This window comes from Terrapene carolina, unplaced genomic scaffold (genome assembly GCF_002925995.2).
Source record: "Terrapene carolina triunguis isolate 2854851 unplaced genomic scaffold, T_m_triunguis-2.0 Scaffold247, whole genome shotgun sequence".
Classification (NCBI taxonomy): Eukaryota; Metazoa; Chordata; order Testudines; family Emydidae; genus Terrapene; species Terrapene triunguis.
Genome location: NW_020664598.1, coordinates 16,423,326 through 16,447,533, shown reverse-complemented (window position 1 = coordinate 16,447,533; position 24,208 = coordinate 16,423,326). Strand labels below are relative to the sequence as shown.

Below are 24,208 nucleotides of genomic sequence, written 5' to 3'. Positions count from 1 at the left end.
GAAAGAGTTTTGGCTATTTACTCTATTCAAAGTAACATGTACATGCCTATTTGTACTGAAGCTGTCACTAAAGCTACTCCTTGGTAGTGAAGTTCTCTATTGGTAGCAGAATTCACTATTTCCTCTCGTACGCTATTGCAAGGTAGAGATGGAAAAGCTCTGCTAGGTCAAGTCCATCTTTCTGCCAGGGCATGGTTGTTCCTGACAGTATGGTATATATGCAATTATTACTTCTCGGGGAATTCTGTGCTACTGCGCATGCGCAGAATTTATATCCTCACAGATGTCTTTGCTTCCCTGCAGAAAAATGAGTTTCTGAGGGAGAAGCAAAGGGAAGTCACAAGATCAGTCATGCAACCCTCCCAAGCAGTATGTTTCAGATGCCCAGGGCAGCTGGCAGAGAGGGAAATCACTGTGGGGCAGGGGGCAGGACTGGGGAGGACCCGGCTGGTGGCTCCTACTCTGCGCTGGGCTCAGCTGCTAGTCCTGGCTGGGCTGGGGAGGACGGGACTTCCTCTTCCCCTGCACGGCATCCGGGGCTGTGTCAGACCCACCCCCTCTGAGTTCCATTACCATTGCACCCAGAACCCCCCAACAAGCCACTGTGCATCCAGATCCCCCACTGAGCTGCCCGCACTCAGATTGCCCCACACAGAACCCTCTCAACCACACCTGGATTCCCCCACACTAAGCCCCTTCACACTTGGATCCTGCCTTGCTGAGCCTGTCTGCCCACACCTGGTGCACCTGTCATAGAGGGGTAGGGTCCTGAGATGTTTCTGGGGTAGGCCCAGTCCTTGTGCTGTGTCAGGGTTGGGTGCAGCCTCACCTCTGAGCCCATGTCCTGGGGGAAGCTGCACAGTGATCTCCCACCTCTGTACAGCCAGTGGCCTGTGCTCCCCAATGCCATGCTGGAGCCTCCATATTTATTTGACAAAATTTGCAGAATTTTAAAATATTGTGTGCAGAATGTTTAATTTTTTCGTGCAGAATGCCCTCAGGAATATAACTATTTTCTTCAAAACAGTCTTTAAATCTTGGGTGATAGGGCTTAAACTGCTTTCCATGAGGAACTGTTCCAGGATCTAGCAGTAGGCTTTTATTGATAAGGGGGAAGGATGGGACACCTGATCTTCTCTCCTGGTTGCCCACCTATGTCTTGTAAACTGCCTTAAATGATTGCCCTCTCCTTGATGTCTCCATCATTTAAATAGCGTGCACACTGTTTGTCCTCCAGTCTTAGTTGTCCTTCAGTCAAACTATAGTTATTTATGACTTAACTCTTCAATCTTTCCTAAGAATAGAATCACAGGGAAAGGAGTGTGTCAGTGCTGCTAGGGAATTGTGTGGCTTTTAACCATGTACAGTACCATATATCAGTAGCTTCTAGAATGTTTACTCTTATTAGTCATGTGTGACACATATCCCGTACTAGTGCCGTCTCCTATCCCCTTTTGGTGGGAGTCTTGTTTTATTGGCTGGATACAGGCTTTCAAGAGCTGATGGTCTTTAGTGGAAGTGTGATTCAGGAAGTAACAAAGTGGCTGCTCTTTTGACTTCCAATCAGTAACTTCTTTGTTAAAGAAAGTGTGTGTGTGTGTGTGTGTGTGTGTGTGTGTGTGTGTGTGTGTGTGTGTGTGTGTGGCTAACTTTTTCCTTTTCCACTTCTCATGTTGTTCCCTCTACCCACAACTAATTTTTTGGGGACTGTTGCATGTGATTTCCCCTCCCCCTGCCCCTTTCCTTGCCATGCAGAAGCAGGTTTGCTGCTCTGAAATGATCACAGGAAGCAGTGTCAGGCCACAGTGGAAGCTCTGCCACTCAGATGTGGTGGGTGGTGGTTTCTGATAGGGATAAGATGAGTTTGAAAACTACCAGCAGCTGGGACTCTGAAGGGCAGTGCTTCTCGTGCAGCCTGGCCTGCTGCCCCTTGGCTACGGCTGCATCAAACCAGAGTTGATTACTAACAATTCCAGAAACACTTGGCTATTGTACGGATAAGGGGTGAGGGGAAGGGAATGAAAGCTTTCTGGACACAGTAAGCAAATATCACTAACTATTTTGGTGGGAGGAAGGAGGCTAAACTTCATTGTAGAGCTGGGGATGCTGGGGTGGAGACTGAAAAGCCCCAGGATTTGAGGCAAATTCTAGAAAGCAAAAGGATCCATGTTGGCTCATTTTAGATTAAGAAATTGTATAACAGTTGCTTTATAACTAGCAAACTATCTGTTCTTACTGTTCTCTTCTATGCCCTACCATACTGCTGCTGTTGTTTAGTGACCTGTAGTTCCATTGCTATAAACAACGGAGGTGGCAGCGGGGCATTTTCCTCTAGGGACCCATGACTTGGGAGCTCACTTACCCGTCTGGGTCTGCCAATGCCTGATTCCCCCCCACCACCCACCCCCCAACTTTCTGGATGTGCTGCAAAGCTTATCCCTTTTGGGGTGTTATGGAAAGGGGGTGATCAAAGGGAGGGACTTGCTGGATTTTTATTCATATCCAAGTTATTTCTATTTTGCTTTGTACTGTGTATTTCAGAGGGTGGGTATTTATAAAGGTTTGTATAAATCTAGATTAGTTTATAGATAGGACCATATTGTCAGCCACTGCAAAAGGGCACAGGTCCAGTGAAGTAAATGGAGCTGCACCTGTTCACGCCAATACAAGAGCTCTTAGACTTTAGCCTTAGTGCTCAGGGCAATGTCTCTTGGTACCGGACAACCAAAACCGAAGCTTTCCTGAAGCAAAGCCCTTCTGATTTCTGTGTGTGTGTGTGTGTGTGTGTGTGTGTGTGTGAGCACCAAAGTTTTGTTCAGAGCTTTTTTTAGCCCCTGCTGGGGAAGGGTGACTGGAACAACTCCTGTGCCCTTCATCACAGCTAGATCTTGGAATTATGCTAGTTCTTATTTTGGGTAAAACCGCTGGTTATGAGGATCAAAACTGCTGTCCTTTTGACTGCAGTAGATTCTATAAAGCAACTTTATTAGATTGTTAAAGTAGCATATTGACTGGCTTTTATCCAATAACTAACTAGATGTCTGACAGCATACAGTAAATGTTGAAATCTAGTATGAATTGGTAAGAGAACTATTACATTTAGGTGAACTCAAGGAACTTTTCTTGGTGCTCTTGGTATCTGTTTCTGTCGGTAGGTCTATCTGTCTTCATTTTAGCAATGCAAAGTAACAGCTAATATGTGGGTTGGGTTTTTGTTTTTTTTTCTTCTTCCTTACAGTGCCTCCAAAGCCAGTGCATCTGCAGAATTCATTTTTATCCATCACACACCAAACCCCTACACGGAAAGCTTTACCTACTGCACAACCAAGAATGGAGGAAGTCACACCTACCTCTGCTTCTTGTGTGTCAAAGGAAAAACCCAGCAAGGTGTCAGATCTCATCAGTCGTTTTGAAGGAGGCAGGTAAGTCACTTGCTTTCTTTTAAAAGTAAGGGGTAAAGGGCAACGTGTCCTAATTCTTTTAACAACACTCTGTGCAGATTAATGAACTATAATGTATTGCGTAAATGAATGGCATATGTTGTGAAAGTATAGACTCTGGTATTGCTCTCACTGAAGTCAATGGCAGTCTTGCTACTGATTTAAATGGGAACAGAGTAATGCCTATGACTATTTGATATCTCCCCAGGATTAGCTGCAACACAGTGCTTCTTGCTCTACAATATATTGTCTAATTGCAGTATTTCATTAAAAGAAAAAATGTGTTTAAACAAACCTAACTTGTGGTGGTCTGCCTAATACTTGTAAATGTTGATTTAGAATATTAATAATTAATAATAGAAACTTAACTTTTTTTAGGCCTTGGAATACACACTTTTTACAAGGTTAGTTTCTCAAGCACAATCTGTAGTGAAGTAAATAATTTGCGTGATTAAAACATCCTGAAAAATGTTCATAGTTTGGAATAAATATTTAAAATGCAATTGTTCAGGTAACCTTAATTCCTTTTGTGTTTAATAATAAATATCATGTTATAAAAAGTGGAATCATTTGAAATCTTAATTTTCCTTTTGACTTTTCATGCTGGTTTACCCTTTCTTACATCATTCCGCATAAACAGGAAAACTAAATGGGTCACTTTCACTTATCTGTTTATGGTGCATTTCACTCTCAGGTTGTAGTGAACTAGAACATTGCTGCTGTTCTTCATTTTACAAAAGTGCAGGCAGATATTTAGAACACTGAAAAATATCAGCTGTGATGACATTTACTGTTCACATCATTTTTTTAAATCAAAATATACATGAAGGGACTAAATGCTCAAAAAACACACTTTGAGGCAGTGAGAAGAAACATATTTCTAATACTATAACAAACTTTTTATATCTATGTCCCAAGAGGTTTCCATAGTCCTGTATACACATGAAAGGTCAATTCCTCTACTCAAGATATGATGTGTGTGACCATAAATTTAAAAGAGAAGAAAACTGGAATAACTACCATCAGAAGAGGAAGTAAATTTTAAGTGAACATAATCTCAGGTGTTCTCTTCAGCTTAAAAGGAGATGTATCAAATAAAAACAAACCCCAGGTAGCTCTTTGTTTAAACAATTGGATAAATGGTCATAAATATTATACGGTGACCTTTCAGAAAGCTGTAAAACCTCAGACTGGGCCAATTCTAGGAGCAGCGAGAGTTGTGTAGTGGGTATATATGGCATTGGCCTTCCAGTATCTCAAGGACATCAGCATTCTGAAGGAACATTTCCTACATGAATGTATGATTTATTATGCATTGCCAGTCCACTAATTTAGGGCCAATGTGCACACATGCATCAGAGGGCAGAATTTGGCCTTCAGGGGGTGGAATGCATCTTAAGATAGGAGTAGTCCAGTGCTGCAAGAGGAGACTTTGTTTACTAGAAGACCAAGACTATCACAGGGATGATGAGCTTGATCTGTGAAAGGAAAAGGAGCCTCTAACCTATTCGAGATCTCATCTCCCTGCTACACTGCCATGACAGCTGCGAATAGGGAAAGGGGAAATGTAGTGTTGGAGGATTTACAGGAAATCTTTCAGTTTAGGGCCCGCCCCCAGTTTCTGTTTTGTTTTCCTTTTTATAATTCTCCTGAAGTATCAGTCTCAGAATTCTTTTAACAGTCTGGTATCCTTAGGAAAGCTACTCTTACTCTTCCATCTGCTTTAAGAGTTATCCAGTCTGGCAGTGACCTACTATGAGGCCTGTTTAACAAAAGAGAGGAAATGTCATGATGGAGCTGCATGATACAGGATAGGTTAACTGACTCTCGTTATGCCACATGATGAATTTTCACCCATCCTTCAAACTCAACTGCTTCATTTTTGGTTAAGGAGGGAAATAAAAGAAATCCAAACATAGCCATAGGACTTCCACCCCTCCCAGCTTTTTCCAAGGTTTTATCTTCTTGAGAGAGATCTGATATGATCTCCTGCATCTCCTTGATGATGGGAAAAAAAGCCAGGAAACCTTCTAACTACCCTCTAATATCAGGGTCTCCTGAGTGGGAATTACACAGGTAGCATGCTTTGATATGTCATCCTCAGGAGGAGGTCTGTTGGTTCCATCTTTTGGGGATGTCTGAATGGTTTTGAGACGTCTGTACTATTTTGAGACCAAAGGGAACTATATTATGCTAAAGCCCTATTATTCCCTATTTACAGTGTTTGTTCATTTTTACTTATAAACATGGGAATTGCCTTACATGAAGAGAAAATTGATCCATCCATCTAGTGTTTAATCCCACACACTAGCCTGTAGCTGATTTCTAGAGCAAGGCTAATCCTTCTTTGAGAAAAAGCCTCCATAACACACCTGCCCAGTTCTGTGTTGTTGTTGCGGGCTGTGGAAAGAGAATTTTTTTCATATCCTCAGTTGGCAGTGTGCTGCTGCTTTAAAGCAGGAAGACTGACAGCCTCTGCCAATCTTTTGTCTTTGTATACCCAAACTGTGCAGTAGTAATTTGTGATTGTGAATTACAGTAATAGGTTTTCGTTAGCTTGCACAGCCCAAAAGCTAATAGAAATGGGGAAGATTTAGAATTATTCTTAACTATATGCAGCAATGTAAATATATATATTTAGGCATAAAAAAACCAAAATGAACCTACAGTAAGTTTACTATTTTTATAAATGAATGTAGCATAATATTCATTTCACTGAGTTTTTAAAAGGGCATAATTTTCACAAAACAAATTGCACTGTGATTTTAATTTGTTTACGTGCTACAAAAAAAAAAAAAAAACCCCACAGAAAACCAAAATCCAAATGAAGTCATTCTTCAAACCACCAATAAACCTGTAGAGTCCGGAATGTGGTTGAAAGAGTTATTTGGTAGTAAACCTGCTGTTTCTAACCCTTCTGAATTAATCTTGCACTGGAATTAATGGTCTTCACATATTACGATCAATGCAGTAGGAAGACTGCATCATTTATCACTTTATACAAAATAGTTTTGTCACCACAGTTCTTAAAAAAAAAAAAAAAAAAAAAAATAATTTTTTTTTGGTAAATATGAATTTCAAGTAAAACAGCAACATGCAAGTATTCCTTTTCGTCCCAGTGATTTTACACTAATGCAATAAAACTTTATTTTAATATAGAGTATCTTTAATGTTAACAGTAGCCCAGAGTAGGAACCTTGAAAGAATACCGCAGAAAGCTAAAATTCGGGGTACATGCCAGGGACAGATGCATGTTTGGGACTGACTTGAACTGATGAGACCGAAAGAGAAAGAAGGCTTTCCTCTTGATAGTGACAAGGATCTGAAAGAGTGGCACTAAATAAGTTGACTGACCTGGGACTGGACTATAAAGATAAGCATGTAGAGCTAGATTAAGAATATAAAGCTTTTACTATATTCTGATAAAGAAAGGAATAGGGAAAAATTAAAAGAATGTTTCTTGCACACTTAAGTGTAGCCATGGGAACAGAGTGGTCTATGAACAGAGCATTGGACTGGGATTTAGGAGATCTGGATTCTATTTCCGGCTCTGCTGCTGGCCTGCTGAGTGACCTTGGACAAGTCAGTTCACCTCTGTGCCTCCGTTTCCCCGTCTGTACAATGGGGATAATAATACTGTCCACCTTTGTAATGTTCTTTGAATTCTACTAGTGAGGAGTGTCATATACGTTGTTTATTAACAGGCAGATAGTGGACACCATTTTAATTTCTAGAAAGATGTGTACAGTTGCCATGTGACTTGTTGAATTAAATATGGCATTACACCGTGGGAGGCCTATATTAGACATGTTTTGCATAACTGAACATTTCTAATATTAGCAAATTAAAAAATAGCTTTGAAGAAATTTAAAGTTGTGCAATATAAATGCCCTCCTAAAATAAAACACTTTTTTAATGATGCCCTTAACTTTTTTTTTTTCTTTTTCTTTTTTAACCTTTTAGTCCCTCAAGTCCTAGTGATTTGAAGAAAGAATCCTCTGTTGTAAAGGTTGCTAAATCTCAAGGAAGATGTGGGTCAGCATCACCTCAGCCAAAACTCCTCTCCCAACACCCACTACAAAAGCAGGGAAATAATACAGATCAAACTCAGGTTGTACAGAAACACACGGCGAATGGAGTAGTAGCACAAAGCCAGATGGAATGCAATGACAATAAATTACCGGAACATAGCACCCCCACTCCAGCTTCAGATGTTGCAGTTAACAGTAACTTAGTAAATGGGGAACAAGAAAGCACTACTACAGACTCACTGCAAGCTACAATGGTCTGCGCAGGACAAACTCTTGACTGCTGCAGGACTCCAAGCAGGGACACACTGTTCCCATCTGAAAATGAAACTGTAGAAACTAATACTAATGTAGAGGAAAAACAGAATGAGGAACTCAATAAGGAAGATGAGCATGTTGAAGCAAAGGTAAAATTACATTCTGTATTTTTTCCTTGCGTATAACTGTTCCTATGTTTCTCCGGGTGTTTCGTATTAAAAAAAAAAAAATAGTTTTATAGAGCTATTCAAAAAGGAAGATATTTTTGATTTCGCCCCCCCTAATTTATTTTTTTAAACTTTGAAAAAATGTGACCAGCTCTGCAAATAAATAAAATCAAATAAAACCAAAAACCTTTCAACAATAGATTAGCCTTTTAATGAGGCATTTTTGAAAATGCTGAATACTTTTAACCTGTGGAAATAGATCCAGGATATGTGCTGTGCAGTGACATTATTATGTCCCAGTGCACCAAAACTGGGACTCCTCAAAGATCTTGAATATGCAAAATTTGGCAACCCTTCCAAATTGTCTGGTGAAGGAGGTAAGAAAGGGTATTTTTGGAAAAGACTGTAACTGACCTGAATTTGTATGTCTAGTCATGTTGTTTGTGCTATGAGAGAAGGTGGAGGAACAAATGGTTGGAGTGGCAAAAAACACACCCTAACACAGCAGCATCAAGACATGTGGAGACAGAACTGGCTTGTGAGAGTTTAGCTCGAGTATAACCCTCTGAACAGATCTAGCAAGACAATGGGAAGCCACTGGGATGTCCCTGTTAGACACAAGGGATGAAGAGATACATTTATCCCTTGTTGAAATCCCATTGAAGTCAGTGGAATTACACTGGGGATGAATCTGAGATTTCCTGGTAGAGACTTTTTGTTGTCGTTAGGAGGAAATGAGTGGGTGAAAGTGAATTGGTGTTGGAAAATGTAACTGCAAAAAAATTCACATCCTGGTTCAAAATGCAGATAACTTTGTAGTCCATGAGTCACTGTATTGTAACAAAACCCTGGCCAGCTAGATTTGTGTGATTGCCACTTTACTGCACGCCAGGGTCACTTGGAACTTTGAGGGAAGAGAGGAATAGAACCAAGTTCTTGGTCTTGAAAGCACAGCCCACTAATACTTGAGGTAAAAGACAATCTGTTGCAATGTAGGGCCTGTCAGACAGAATTAGCAACGCTCAAGTCTCTCTCACTCACACTCACACTCACACTCACACTCACACTCACACACACCATGTGTCTCTCTCCCTACCTGTCACTTTGCTATAGGATTATGTATTTTAGCAGTTTGTGGGTGGAGGCTTTCATGATTTTGTACTGCTTTTTTTTCCTGATGTGTATTTTGTTCCCACAAATTTTGTCTTGCATATTTCCTTTTGGGTTTTCACTTATGGAAGAAACAACATATCACTGGGCATTTTAATTTTGCATAGGTGGTGATCCTGTGTGTGTGCAGGATAAACAGTGCATAAGAAACTTTCACATGTGCAGTGTTGAATATCTTAGCCAGTGAATGGGAGATTATACTTGTTGCTGATGAAGAGCGTTAGGATCCCATCTGTACATAGGTCTGATAGGAATCCAAGGTACCTTTGCCCTGCCACACTTTCTATTATATTTCTTTGCTTCCTGTTCTGTGGTGATGCCTGTTTCTTTTTATGTGCATGTCTAGGCCAGTACAATACACTGGACACTCCTCAGGCAATACGGAATGGGAATCCAAATTATGCAACAGGTGTTAGCAGTATGTACAGGAAAAGGCAGAAATATGAGGCTGCTGGAACATAAAATACAGGAAGGAACTGGGCAAATGCCTGGAGAAAATGCTAACGAGAGCGATCCCATCTGTGCCTGCTCTTGGCCTCGTGGATAACCAACAGATGTTATCTGGCCTAACTGACCAAAAGGAATAGATATAATATTTGAACCAGTTATGGCTAGATGCATTATCCTTTGATGCTAGAAGAATAAAGAAGCAGACACAAAGTCAGAATGGTTAAAATCTAGAACAGTAATACCAGCCCTGGAACATTCAACACCCAGTATATTACATTAGAGATGACAGCTGTTTCTGAACTATATATTCGTTTGCAATATGAACAAGACCTTCATTCAGTCCTGGGTGCAGACTTTCATTACCATCTTCAAGAAATGCAGAAGCAGATGATGATGCTGTGAATGAGAATGGAAAAGAAATGCATGTGCAATTTTATTTTTGCCTAACATCCTAACTTGACAGCAAAAAAATATAGCAGGACAGTGTAAATGCAATCTTAACAATTAGCAATATCAGTAGATATAAATTAACATAATACAGTGGTTCCCAAACCATGTACTGTGGTTCCCTTGGGGAGCCATGAAGAGCTCATGCGCGAGCCACAAGTGTTTGGGAACAAATTTTAATCTATATGCCTGTTTTTCTCCCTAATTAGGACACAATTAAATTGGACTCTCAATTAAATTGGACCTCTATCTATGGGTCTGTGTCTTATGCTGCTGTTGGGACTGGGGTAGCCTCTGTGTCCTCCACTCCTAGGGCGGGCTCTCAGCGGAGAGACTTCCTGCTGGGGAAAGCAGTCAGTAGGAAGTCTCTCAGCTGAGAGCCCCTGCTGGAGTATAGGGCACAGAAGGTATGTCTATAGTGCCCATGGACTCTCCATCAAAGCAAGCATCTGTCTCTTCCCCCCAGCCCACGGCTAGAGACTTGGACTAGTGGGCCTTACGTTAGCACTCTAAAAATAGCTGTCTAGACAGTGCTTTGAAGTTGTGGCTTGGGCTGGAGCTCCAGGCCCTGAAGCCCATCCTCCTCTCTACGCTTCAAAGCCCGAATCACTGCCCATGGCAGTGAACCTCCCAGCCTGAGCCACAATGTTTACACAGCTGTTTTTAGCACAGTAGCGTCAGCCCTGCTAGCTAGGGTTGCCAACCCTCCAGGACTATCCTGGAGTCTCCACGAATTAAAGATTAATCTTCAATTAAAAATTATATCATGTGATGAAACCTCCAGGAATACGTCCAACCAAAATTGGCAACTCTATCACCAGCCAAGTCTGTCTATTCGGACTGTGGGGCTGCTGCGTGAAGTGTAAACATATCAAGAGACGCTCCCAGTACTGGCAGCAGCACCAGTGCCAGCAGATAAGGCAAGGAGACTGAGGTAGAGACAAGTGTGTCTTATCTTGATAATGGAATGAGTTTTGCCAAGTGCTAAGCCTACATGTAGCATATCTTTGACCAAAGAAGGTGATTTTAATAATGTTAAACAGAAGAGGAAGAAAAGTAGATAACATGATGATATTCCATTATATCTGGATATTCATGTCGCAGTATTACTGCAGAACATCCGCAGCTACAATGTCATTTATTTTCAATGTTAGTAACTGAAAGTATGATGCCAAGAGCATTTAGAAACCAACACCTGGAATTCGTGAACAAAAGCCGTGATTTTTCCTTCAGAAACTAGAAGAATTAAAGCATCTCGCCCCCCCCCCCCCCCCCCCAAAAGTCATGTCTAAAGAGGTAACTCCTCAGAGGCATCTTATGTGGCCATGCAGATTACAAAAAGCAAACAAGCGCACACCATTTGCAGGACCCGTCTCCTTCCAGAAGTAATAGACATGTAGAATTCTGATTTGGGAAACAAGCAGCCATGACACTGAAAAACCATTCCTTTATCAAATAACACCTTCCATCGATGCATTGATGACCTTGCAGAAAACATCCAGGACCAGTTGATAGAACAAATTTAAGAGTCAATATTTGCACTGTAGCTTGATCAACCACAGACCAGGTTTCTTTGCAAAATAAAAAGTCCTTCAACTATTGTGCTTGCTTTTATAAATCTCAGATAACACAGAAGTTAAGTCATGTTAGCTACCATGGCTCAACTTCTGTGTTATCTGAGATTTATAAAAGCAAGTACAATAGTTGAAGGACTTTTTTATTTTGCAAAGAAACCCCGACCTGAACAACCAGTGAGGAAATACTCATGATCCTCAGTAAATTCATAGTGGTTGAAGGTCTTAACAGGGCTATGTGTGAGGGGGCTGTGCACAGATGGGACAGCAGCTATAACTGGAGAGACTATTGGGGTTTCAGCCATGAGTAAAGAAAGTGGCAACAGCAGCAATGTGGAAACTGGATGATTCATCGCCAAGCTTTGGCATCAAAGAAGTTGCACCCTGAAATACATGAAGCCCTCAACATTGTTGTTAAAGTAATATAATAAAATCCTGGGCAGTGAACACGTTGTTTTAGTATAATGTGCTGAGATGGGTTCTGACTACATTCCTTTCACAGTAAAGTCAGGTGGTTGTCATGTGGGAAAGTGTTACAACACATCTTTAAATTGCTTGGTAAAATGAGAATTTTCCCCTTGGGAAAACAGACCTTGCAGATTACGTTTGTAAGGGGGGCTTCTTGACTGCATTTGACTGATTTACCTGATGGACATATTTGGCAAATTGAATGCACAGAACCTAACACTTCAAGCTCAGAATACAGATATACTAGATATGAAAAAGAAAATCAGGGGATTTATAAAAAAAAAGCTTTGTCTTTGGAGATGCCGCATAGGAAAGAGAGTTACTGAGATGTTTCCAGACTTAGAGATATCAGACTTTTAATTTTTTTTTTTTTTTTTTTTAAAGAGGAAAAGTGATCAAAATTCTATTGAGACCAAATATTAACTCATGTTTTCTGGATTGTATTTCCATTTTGATGACTACTTTCCTGGAGTTGGACATGAATCTCCAAATGGAGTCGAAATCTGATATTGGTAACAGTTGACTCCATTCCAACCTTAGGTATTTCATCTCATGAAAATCTTAGAATTGTCAAGTAATCACACTCTGAAGACCAAGTTTTCAAATCCAACAAACCAGGAATTCTGGATTTCTGTTAAAGGAGCGTACAAAGAAGTCAGTGATAAAGCTATGAAAATACTGTTTCCATTTGCTCCCAGTTATCACTCTAAGGCTGAGTTTTAAGCAGTGATTTCTGTGAAAACTAACCATAGAAATTGTTTAAACTTGGAAACTAGCAGATATTCAACCAAATATTGCACAACTATGCAGTTTGTAATGGGCCCACTCTTCTCACTAAAATCTTAGTGCCAGAAATCCATATAATCAAATTATAGTTTTAAAAACCCAGATTAGATCAGTGTATATAATTAAACTGTAGACATTTAAAGTCACAGAACTGTTCACACTCTTGTGTCCTCCTTGAATCTAGTGTCAAATAGAAAAAAAAATGGGTATGGCAAATCACCAAGTTTTAAGATGGGGCAATGGAACTGCAGTACTAAAAGCTAGAAAACCACTATGTAAACTACTAGCTATATTCCTTGTCCACCAATTTAATGCTTTGAAACATAGTCCTAAAATTCAAGAAAAAGGGAGGAGGAGAGGGAAATATCCTTGCTTTCTGAATTTATGTATCTTAAGAAGATAAGTAGATTTGATCCATTGCTTCAAGGATGGGGGTGAGTTTGAGGCTGGGGAATAATGTGAAGCCAGAGCTCATAATTGAGAGCTAATTCTGAATGCTCTTCCCTGTTCCTTTTCTCAATTCTATAGCAGGTAGGTCTGACTAAGGCCTTATGGAATTACAAGTTGTAAAGGGGTCCAGACAAAATGGTGTCTAGACTTGGCAAAGAGTTGTTCTGTTATTGCTGCAAAAATAATCCTGTATGGAACTTTGTTGAGTTTTAAACACTTTATGGGATGTAAGAAAAAATCAAGAACTGCAAATAACACATGGCAAAAGACCTTTAAAGAGAAGATCTTAAGAAAATTGCCAGTCTTGCTACAGCAATACCTTCTGTAATAGGATGTGTTTTTCTAACCTGAAGGCTGAATAGTACAAGAATGCCACAGCTGTATGAGAGAACACTCTGGGAGAAGTGTTCCATTAGAACTAACTGAAGACACCCCCCCCCCCCCCCCAAAAAAAGTCTGACTACACATTTTGAATATAGTGGAAAATCAGAATATAAACTATTGTGTTCTAGAGAGATTAAAATCAATTGTGTATTTTCAGTAAACAAAGCATTTGTTTGACATGTACTTTTAGTGGCAGTGCTGCAGGCTACAATATTGTAGACACACTTAAGTATTCCAGAGTTCATGCATGTTGCAAATGTGATGTGGTGCTTTTGGTCTGTGAAGAGGGAGGGAGAGTTTCTTGTAAGATAAACTTTCTGCCCGAAAAGGACACCCCTTTTGCCACACTTGTGAGAGAGAGAGAAAACAGCTCTCCTTTATCTCTATGCCCCAGGTTCTGTAGCTTTATCTTCCCTGAAGGGACAGAAGTCATAGTGTGAACATTGCTGCATTTCCCTAGGGAAGAGTATTCAAAATTTCATCCCTTTAGCATTGTGTATAGGGGTGACAGCAGTGTCTTAACTAGTGCTGTCATATCTTCAGGGGTAATGAAATCTGTATACCCTTTCTTGAAGGTGGGTAGATATACAATAAATTTATATTTGAAATATTTGGCAGCTTGAAGGGAAGCTGAAGAGAGATATGTACTTAGTAAATAAGATGATATGATAATGTTATCAGCTCTCATGATTTTATCGCAAGACTCATAATATTTGGTGTTTGCCTTAAAGCTCCAGCTGCTGGAACCAAGAGATTGCATGAGAACATCAGTCTTCATTTAAATTAAATTTCTAGCCCACTTGGTTGCAGAGAAAAGCTTGAAAATATAGAGGCCGGGTGACTTAAATGCTCAAACAGAAGTCAAATAAAAAGGAACTTCAAATGAATTATATTTTTAAATCTCTTTGCTTGTAGGCCACTTGTTATTTTTGGGGTCCAACTAACGATTTTTGAACACGAGTTTGGCAGTAGTGATAATATATAAAAAATTATACATACTTTGTATTTTTCTCCCCACCCTTCATATGTCACTTGTTGTATTAGATTGTAAATTCTCTGAGGCAAGGACTCAGTCTGGAAAGGAAAGAATCATATTCTATATTCCCATACCCTCTTCATGTTTGCTGGCAGAATTGGAAAAGCTTTGCTGGCAAGGGATTGATATTAGTTTACTTCGATCTGCAAATTTCAGTAGAAACTGCCTCAAATAAATTGGGATGTAGTTCATAGAAAAAGTTTGATGTAAATTCACAGGATGTGTAAATCTATTGCAGGATTATGAAAAATGTCTACATACTGCTAATATTTTAAGTATGGAAGTGTAATATGTTTTTTAATCTCTGCAAACTTTTTCACATCAAGGCTTAATGTCTCAGTTCAGGCAATAACTTAAACGCAAACTATTTATTTTTTCGTTTTGTATCACCATAAAATGATTCTAAGGGAGAGTAACACTAATAACTTTGTAGTAAGAAGTGTGTACCCAGACCACATAGAATGCATAATTTTAGGCTTCATCTGTAAACTGATTTGGTATTTGCAATCCTGTCTGATACATGGATTTTGCCAGTTGAGTTGGGTGGAATAGGAAAGGTGTTCTGGTCTGGGTGGTTAAATATTTTGAAAAAAACAGCTGTTAAGACTGAACACAGAAGTTATCTATTCCAAATTACTGGTTGGAATAGGAAAAAGCAACAGAGGGTCCTGTGGCACCTTTAAGACTAACAGAAGTATTGGGAGCATAAGCTTTCGTGGGTAAGAACCTCACTTTCGAAAGCTCCCTGCCTGCCCTAGCTCCGTGTGGCTCCCAGAAGCGGCTGCCTGGTCCCTGCAGCTCCTAGACGCGTGGGCGGCCAGGGAGGCTCCGTGTGCTGCCCCCACCCCGAGGGCTAGCTCTGCAGCTTCATATTGGCCAGGAACAGCAACCAATGGGAGCTGCGGGGGCGGCGCCTGTGGGCACGAGGGCAGCACGTGGAGCCTCTCTGGCCGCCCTTGCATCTAGGGGCTGCAGGGACCTGGTGGCCACTTCCCAGGAGCTGTGGTAAGCACCGCCAGGACCCCGCACCCCAAACCCTCTCCTGCACCCCAACCCCCTGCCCCAGCCCAGAGTCCCCTCCCGCACCCAAACTCCTTCCCAGAGCCCGCACCACCTTCCCCCAACACCTTGATAATCAACATTTTGGAATCTTATAGTTTTCATTTAATATTAATACTTTGTGTATAATAGAGAATACTTCTTTTTCTTATGTTCCTTTGTGATATTTCATGCAATAGATTATTTCCTGGAGCTACATCAGTTTTTTTTAAGCAGACCTCTTTTACTGAGGTCAGTAGAAAGTTCTGCTTAATCAAGAAGGTATGCTGTGGCTCAGACAGCGCCGTATTATTGCCTAGGCTGACAAGGCCAAGGCCTAGGCTTGGCCGGCAAATTTTCAGGGGCAGAAGCTCCCCTCCGCGCCCCGCCCCCCTGCTCCAGCTCACTTCCGCCTGCTCTGCAAGCACGCCGCGGCTTGCTGTTTCTCTCCCCTCCCAGCGCTTGCGCCGCGAAACAGCTGTTTCGCGGGGCAGGGAGGGAGGGGGGAGGAGGGGGGAACGCCATTCGCTGGGGAAGAGGCGGGGCTGGGGGCGGGGATTTGGGGAAGGGATCCAATAGGGGAAGGGAGGGGGTGGAGTTGGGGCGGGGACTTTGGGGAGGGGGTTGGAACAAGGGCGGGGTTGGGCGGGGCCAGGGCGGCAATTATTTCCCGGCCTAGGGGCGGCAAAATTATTAATGCGCCACTGGGCTCAGTACATTACATACCTTATTATTCTTATTTGTATGTTCCATTTTTGTTGTATAAAATTGTAAGTTGTTTGTATACAACTAAAAGAAATCTAATTATAAGTCTTTAGAGGTTTGGCACAATACTGATCATAGTCAGAAAAATGTGGGTTTTTTTTGTTTATTTTTTTTACAATATATGCCTAGTTTAGAGTTTTGTGGTTGGGGGACTAGTCAGGACACCATGAGGAGAAGGAGAATCTGGGGAGCAGAGGAGAGTGAGGACGTGCAGGGGGATGGCAGTGGCAGCAGAAGGCTGAGAATAGCTGAATCGGGGTATAGAGTGGGAGACTAGGAGAAGGCATGGTTGGAGTTTGAGGGCTTGTCTACGTGAGCAAATTTACGAACATAATTCTGGTAAATTATACTGCTATAGTTACACCAATATAACTCCCCCATGGACACTCCCATTCTGGAATAAGAGCGCCTTTGTCTAGTTTACCGTATACCATTTCCAAAGCGACATAAAAGCAAATGATATAATTAGGATGGTAAATTTCCCCGTGTAGACCAGCCCTGACAGGGGCACAGAGAAGAAAGGTGCAGCAGGAGACCGAGGAGGCGTAGGATTCAGGAGCATATTTAGTGGAGAGGGGGCAATGTGGGAGCAGGAGAAGATGAGGGGAGGGGAAAATTGGGTGTCCATTTACCACAGGGTCCAGAGAAGAGACTGGAGAGGAGAATGTGGGGTGCAAGAGGGAGGCTGAGGTGGTTCAGAGGAACATAAGAGGTAGAAGAAGACTCAACGAGATGGGAAAATGAAAAGGTTCAGGAAGAGACTAATAAGACTGCAGAGGAAGAGAAGGTAACTGTGGGGAAAATATAAAGGGGAAAAAGGAGGGAAGTCAGTGGGATAGTGAAGGAAATGGGACAGCGGGAGAGACCAGTGTGGTGATCCATCAGAGGACCAGAGAGGATAGAATGGCAGCTTCTTCACCCCAGGTGTTAGGAGATGGCCCAGAGTGGAAATTCATACACATGTTTGTGCGGTGACAGGTTTCAGAGTAGTCGCCATGTTAGTCTGTATCAGCAAAAACAACAAGGAGTCCTTGTCAACTGTTGAAAATGGGCCACTTCCATCTTAACACTGACCCCCCACTTGGTAAGGCAACTCCCATCTTTTCATGTGCTATAATATACATTTTGCTTATTGTATTTTTCACTCCATGCATCTGATGAAGTAGGTTTTAGCCCACGAAAGCTTATGCCCAAATAAATTTGTTAGTCTCTAAGGTGCCACAAGGACTCCTCGTTGTTTGTGTGTTTCAGGTTAAATTTTGGACCTGAAAGCTCTCACCCTTTGGTTGTGGGAAGCTTCCCCTTAAAAGGGCAAAAACCAGATGGCAAACTTTTTTTTAAAAATGTATTTAGCATAAAAATGGTAGGATTTTTTTTAATCTCCTGCATTTGAGGACCCTAACTCATGACGCTTTTAATGCTGCTTGGCAATATCGCAGTTACATTATTTTAACAAGTCTGTTCCTTTAGCTGCTTAGTTTTTCCTTTAATTAGGTTCTGTAATACATACAAATATGCAAATAATGTGGACTAAAATAGTCCCCTGAAAATATGTAGTGAAATGGTTCTTCACACACGCTTGGGGAAACTGCTGGGATATTTTTTATTTTTATTTATTTATTTATTTATTTTGGCCAAATAATTTTTGCAGAAAAATCAAGAATCTTTATAGCCTCTAAAGTCCAAATGTAAGACTTTATCTGTAAATTATCATCCTAACCTACACCACCCTGTAATTGTTTAAGCTTTTCTGGTCTCTGCAGTGCTTCTGAGTGCATGTAGACCATAGGAGTGCTATTTTATAAGCTCCAGTAATACAGTGGCTATTATATGGGTAAGCAGATTCAATGGAGACTATCTTGTCGAAGCAGCTACTTAAGTCTGAAGGGAGAAGTTTTGGCATGCAGCAATATGATTGGTGGCAGCCCTGAAGCTTAAGACTGAAGTGTGTTTCAGTTGCTTGCAGATACTAACATTTACAAGGATGGTAATAGCATTAAAGCTTGGGTGAATACTAAAAAAAATGAGCCGGTAACGGACTATCAAATAAAAACGATGTACTTCAATGTTCTGCAACGTTTGCAAAGTTATCTGCAGCGTGTGTGTGTCTTAGTCATGAAAATGTGTTTGCTGGAAGATTCACACCACAAATTACTTATTCAAACCCTCCTCTTAATAAAAGATTTACTCTTACAGCCAGGTAGTGGAAACAATACCTTGGATGAAATCCTCGCCCCAGGGAAGCCAATAACAAAACTCCCATTGACGTCAATGGGCCGGGATTTCACTCCATGTGAATAAGGTGAACAGCCACACAAGTGAATAGTAGAGCTGTTCCCGAATTTTCCTATGGAACGTTTTTCCATTGGAGAATGCCGTTTCATCAAAATCAAAATGTTGATTTCATTTCTTTCCCCCGAGGTTTAAATTTTCTGTTTCAAGCTTTTTGTAATGGAGCATTTCAATTTTTCTGTTTCAGAATGACTCCATTGCAATTCTTTTCTGGTTTTTAATATATCATATTTTTTAAAAAATTGAAATTGGAACAAAATGTTTCTATCGACCTGGAATAATAATTTTTGGAATTTCAGTATGGGCGGGGATTCAGAATTGTGAAATTTCCCACGGAACAGAAAATCCATTTCCTGCACAGCTCTAGTGAATATTCTTACTGCAGCTAACCTTTCATCTGGAATCCATAAGCTGATTGTCTACATAAAATGTTTGTGCAATAATTTTGATTAACTAACAAAGTCATGCAAAGAACAGTCAGTTTAAACTATATTGGAAACCAAAAAAAAAGGGCTGAATTCATCTGGCAAAAAATAGGAGTTAATTCATCCAGCTCTGAAACGTTAATGGTAATTATCAGGACCCTAGTTGTTCAACTGTGTAGGAACCTGGGGGTGGGGAGTATGGAAGGGTTTGGCAAACACCTAGTAATAATACAAAGCCATCTGCACAAACAGGAAAACGGTTACATGTTTGTTCTACACTGCTCCTGATTTTTACTTCCTGGTAAATCCTTTGGGAACTTTGTCATTTTGAATTAGTTTGTGTTTGCCAAAAAAAAAAAAAAGTTACTAATTAAATGTAGAACTTGAACTGAATTACCCTGAACTATTCAGAGAAAGAATCTTATGTTTTTTTCAGGAGACAGATGAGGAGAAACGTCACAAAATTGCCGATGAACTTTTGCATACAGAAAGAGCCTACGTCAGCCGACTTGACCTCTTAGACAAGGTGAATTTTGCTTGAAGTGCTTCATTCTTTTACTTACATATACTGCAGTTCATATGAGCTTTATCTGTTTGTAAAAACCACATTAAGGGATTGTGGGTTTTTTGCCTTCTGCTAATCCTCTCAACTAAGCAGTCATTTGCAACCACTACTTCATTTTTTTTTTGTTTTTAAATCATTTTAATGTTTGCAAAACATATCTGTCCCTGATGGACATAGAAACTGAATCCTTGTGTTTACGTAGACCACAGTGTGAGCAATAGAAGTGCAAGCTTCCATACCAGTGGAAGAGCCTACAAAGAGGAGAGGCTAATTTCACCTCTCTGCTCATTCATTTCTTGGCCTTTGCTGAAACTGCCAACAAGGAAGCCAATGTATAGTGGTATGTGTTTGATGTAATCACCTGCGCACTAAGCCACTGAACAGTGTCTCTGGTAGAACTTTGGTGTCTGCTGATGTTAGCCAGCTTTCAAACAGTGACCTAGAAGAGAAGCATCCCATCTTAAACCTTCTCTGCTCTATTCTTCCATCACATGGTCTGCCTAATTCCTATTAAAGTGAATGGGAGTTACTCATATTCTGTGATGGAAGAATTGAGCGCTTGCACTTTTCACAGCTTCAAACTATATTTGTCATTTCTTAAATGTCAATCTGCAGTTCTCTAAATCTTTCTTTGAGCCTGCCTACTTTCTCATATATACCCACTATACCTAGATATCTCTGATCATGCATTGCTTTGTCAACTAACCTTGTTCTTCATCTTCATTTCATGTTGATGTTTCCCTGGTCTAGCGCATGGGCTTGTAAATCAAGATCAGGTCTGAAAAGTCCTAATTGCTATATTAAACAGCTAGTAGACTGCTTAGGCATATAAGTTTTGGTTCTCCTGAATATGAGGGAAATGATTTACATAGCTGTCTTACATGAACACATTGTGTTGAAAATAGACCTTTCTCGCAAATAAGAGCATTGTTTTAGGGACACAAGAAATCACAGTAAAATATTCAGATTTACTTTTAGTCCCTTCTGACTGGCATTGTAGAAGTATTTTCACTATCCCAATTTTAGATGCATTTCTGCATTCAAGTTTTTCCAAAATATCAGGCAAAATTCTGAGAAAAGTTTACGGGTAGCACCTAAAACTACCAGCATAATGAAAAGAAAGGAGAATGGTGGAGGCTGAGCTTATTTCCCTAAATTTGGTTAAAATAATACTTATGTAATGTTTATAATCCCTTCCATGCCTATGTTTCTATGATTCTGTAGGTGGTGGGTTTTTTTTTAATTCTACTGCTGTAGTACCAAAAGGCACAGATTCAGAATGAGAGCGCTGTTCTGCTAGATGTCTTAAAACACTTAAAACTCCTCAGTCCTCCAGCAGCACGCCTTTTCACTCCTTGCATGCCCTCCACTAACTGATGGGAGGTCCTTTTTAAACCAGGTGTCCTGATTAGTCTGCCTGCCATAATTGATTCTAGTATGTTGAAGGCACAGCCCCTGTCTCCAAAGCGCTCCTATTCTAAAAGGACAAGGGGATCCAATGCACAAGCAAAGTGCTCAGGGTGATGGTTGCAAAACGTCATGCTGAGCTCAGTGTGGGGCAACAAGGGAGCATCATGGGGATGAATTAACAAGAGTATGGAAGTAGGAAGGGAAAGGGGATGTTGAGGGAGAGGCAAGGAAAAGAAGATAAGATGGAGGACTGGAAAGGAGGCCAGAAAGAAAGGCCAGTCAGCAGATAGAATGCCTGTAGTCCAAACTGAAAGAAAGCAAAGTATGATGACATCACTTGCACCCAATGCGTTCTGGAAGTGTCTTACTCCCCAGGGCTTCACTGCTGCTTTGGCTCCTGGAGGGCACACTGGGGCGGGGAGTTCCACTGATATCTGAAGGAGGTGAGGGGAAGGGGGATGACGATACTTCAGTAATTTTGGATGCTCCCACAGTTTAGCTATAAAAGTAACCATCTTGAAATGTGTGGGGGAGGGAGGGGTGTTTGTCTGCTGTGTACCACTTAAAGATAACAGAAATGCACATTGGCCTGTTAACTTTTAAGTCCTTCTCTATTGCAGGTATTCTATGGCAGACTATTGGAGGAAGCTAACAGGGGTTCATTTCCAGCTGAGGTGGTCAATAAAATATTTTCTAATATTTCATCGATCAACGCCTTCCACAGTAAATTCTTGCTTCCGGAGCTTGAGAAAAGAATGCAAGAATGGTAAGAATTGTTTTGAAAGATATTAAGCCTTTTAATAATGGGTCTGAGTTAGCGTAGAAATTGTTACATGACTGAGACAGAGGACACTTTACCATTAAAATGCTCCAAGGAAGTTCTGCTGTTGGGAAAAAGTGTCTGCTGCTCTACTATTCATCAGGGTTTCATTTAATAGAGGAATTAAGCATGTCCTTAGCTTAAGCACATGGGTTGTTTCAGTGAAGTCAATGGGATTATTCGCATGTGAAACCTTTAGCTGAATGGGAGCGGTAGCCCTTTAAGATTACATGCTACCTGGTGAGTCTATTGCCTGAAATACAGGAATTGGTGCAAATGAATGTTTATACAGTTATTGTGCAATAACCTGATGATGCATTAATTTTTATCATTGCTTTCTATTCTGTAATAAAGTAGAATTCCTTTTATTACATGTTTTAACTTTATCATTTAGTAATTAACACCTGGTTCTGGATTATTTTTAGGATGGTGTTGTCATGGCATTTTTTCAAGGGAAAGTCATGTGTAATGAGCATTTTGTACTGTGGATAAGCTTTTTATTTTCCATCTTTAGTGCAAATAACTAGAAGTGTGCCTGTGCTGTGGTAACACTAGACATAGCGGTTGTCAGCACAAACTCAATTTATTTAATCCAATCTAATTCTTCAAAAAAAGGTAACATTTCTCTCTGCCTCAAGAAAAGGTGACAACTCGTTAGCAAAAAGAAAGAATTAAAGTTTTCACCAGCAGTACACTGATCTGATCCTATGTCATCTCAGTAAGTTGAGCTCCCACTCTGTTTCACCTGCCATGCAAACTGGGGTTTAATTTGGCAGCTCCCTAGGTTCTATTGCTTCTTGTCACATCCCACCCATTTACAAAGTACTCCAAATGCCAAACATCAGGGGCATTTTTAGAAGAGTTAAGGAATTCTTGATTCCTGTGACATCCAAGAAAATCCTAAAATACCTGCTTGTCTCAGTCCAGGTAACAGTTGGAGGAAGAATAGGTGGGAACTGGGATAGAAGAGCCCTAAGAGTTGTGACAGGGTGCACAGGCCTTATCCCTGGATTGGCAGATGAAATATTAATCCTCCTACCAAGGAAGGGTCATAACTGTCTGCAGGCAATGCAGACATGCTTGCAGCGTAGGGCGTGCATGCATGCGTGTTTTGTGTGTGTCATGTGCAAGGCAGGAAATAAGAAGCAGGGCCTGTTGCCCAAGGGGAGATGAGGGGCTGTGGAACTCCTGGTCGGGGGGGTCTGCACAGCAGATTACAGAAGAGCTGTTGCCTGGGAAAGAACCACAGTGGGAATGACATCACTCACTGCCCAGTGGGAGCTGGGCAGAGCCCCAGAGTAAAGTTAGCGGGGAAACACTGATAACAAGGGCTACCTGGGAACCCTGATCTGGGGGCAAGTGGTTGAACAGACTTGGTTTATTAACAAACCTGAGAAGATTCTAGTTTCAAACACCAGTTGTATGGCATGAATTCCTCCAAGGGCACATGAGGAGGTAAATTGAGGCACAGAGCACCAAGTGTCCAGGCAGGGTAAGCTCCCACAGGGTTCAAAATAAAATGGTGGTTACCATGCACCAACACAGAGAGAACTAAACATTTTGTATAAAGCAAGGCAATATCATAATTAGATAACACCTAAACAGCGTAAAATAAAGTAATGCTTAACAATGCTTAATTTAATTTAAAATTTAATTTAAAACATTAAGCTTGCATTCTTTACTCCATTATAATAAAGTATTTAATATTGTATATGAGAAATTCATCTTTTTGTATTCATCAAATTAAAAAAAAGTGAACCCAAATATTAAATTGCTCAATTTGGGGGGAGGGGGAAGTATGATTTACTTCAGTAATGCTTTAAAATCTATTGTATACATAAACTACATTCTGCCTTAGAGAAAGTACAGTCTATCTCCTCTACTTTGTGCTGTGTGTCATATTAGTAAAATACTGTGACAGGATCCCGGAGTACAACCTGGAACTGTGGGACCACTGTTCCCCCTTAATTCTCCAACCTGGGCTGTCTCTCACAAGGCTATGCCAGTGACAAACAGCAAACCCCTCCAGGCGCTGGGATCCCTTAGCCATCAGCATGTGGAGCCCCACACCCAGCGAAATGGCACGAATGCTCCCAGAGCCACTCATGAATAAGGCTATGATTTAGTCACGGGTATTTTTAGTAAAAGTCACGTACAGGTCAGGAGCAATAAAAAAAAAGTCACACCAGTGACCTGTCCATGACTTGTACTAAAAATAACCCTAACTAAATATTA

General features: G+C 40.8%; 1 protein-coding gene across 2 annotated transcripts in view; it reads left to right on the top strand.

Moving 5' to 3' along the window:
* Window positions 1-24,208, top strand: part of FGD4 (FYVE, RhoGEF and PH domain containing 4) — an 83,207-nt gene that overhangs the window by 33,351 nt on the left and 25,648 nt on the right. For both annotated transcript variants that reach the window (XM_026657587.1, XM_026657586.1), the window contains exons 3-6: window positions 3,239-3,422; window positions 7,404-7,875; window positions 19,615-19,704; window positions 21,774-21,919. In XM_026657587.1, coding sequence (XP_026513372.1) covers window positions 3,239-3,422; window positions 7,404-7,875; window positions 19,615-19,704; window positions 21,774-21,919 — 892 coding nt within the window. The remainder of the gene's footprint in view (window positions 1-3,238; window positions 3,423-7,403; window positions 7,876-19,614; window positions 19,705-21,773; window positions 21,920-24,208) is intronic.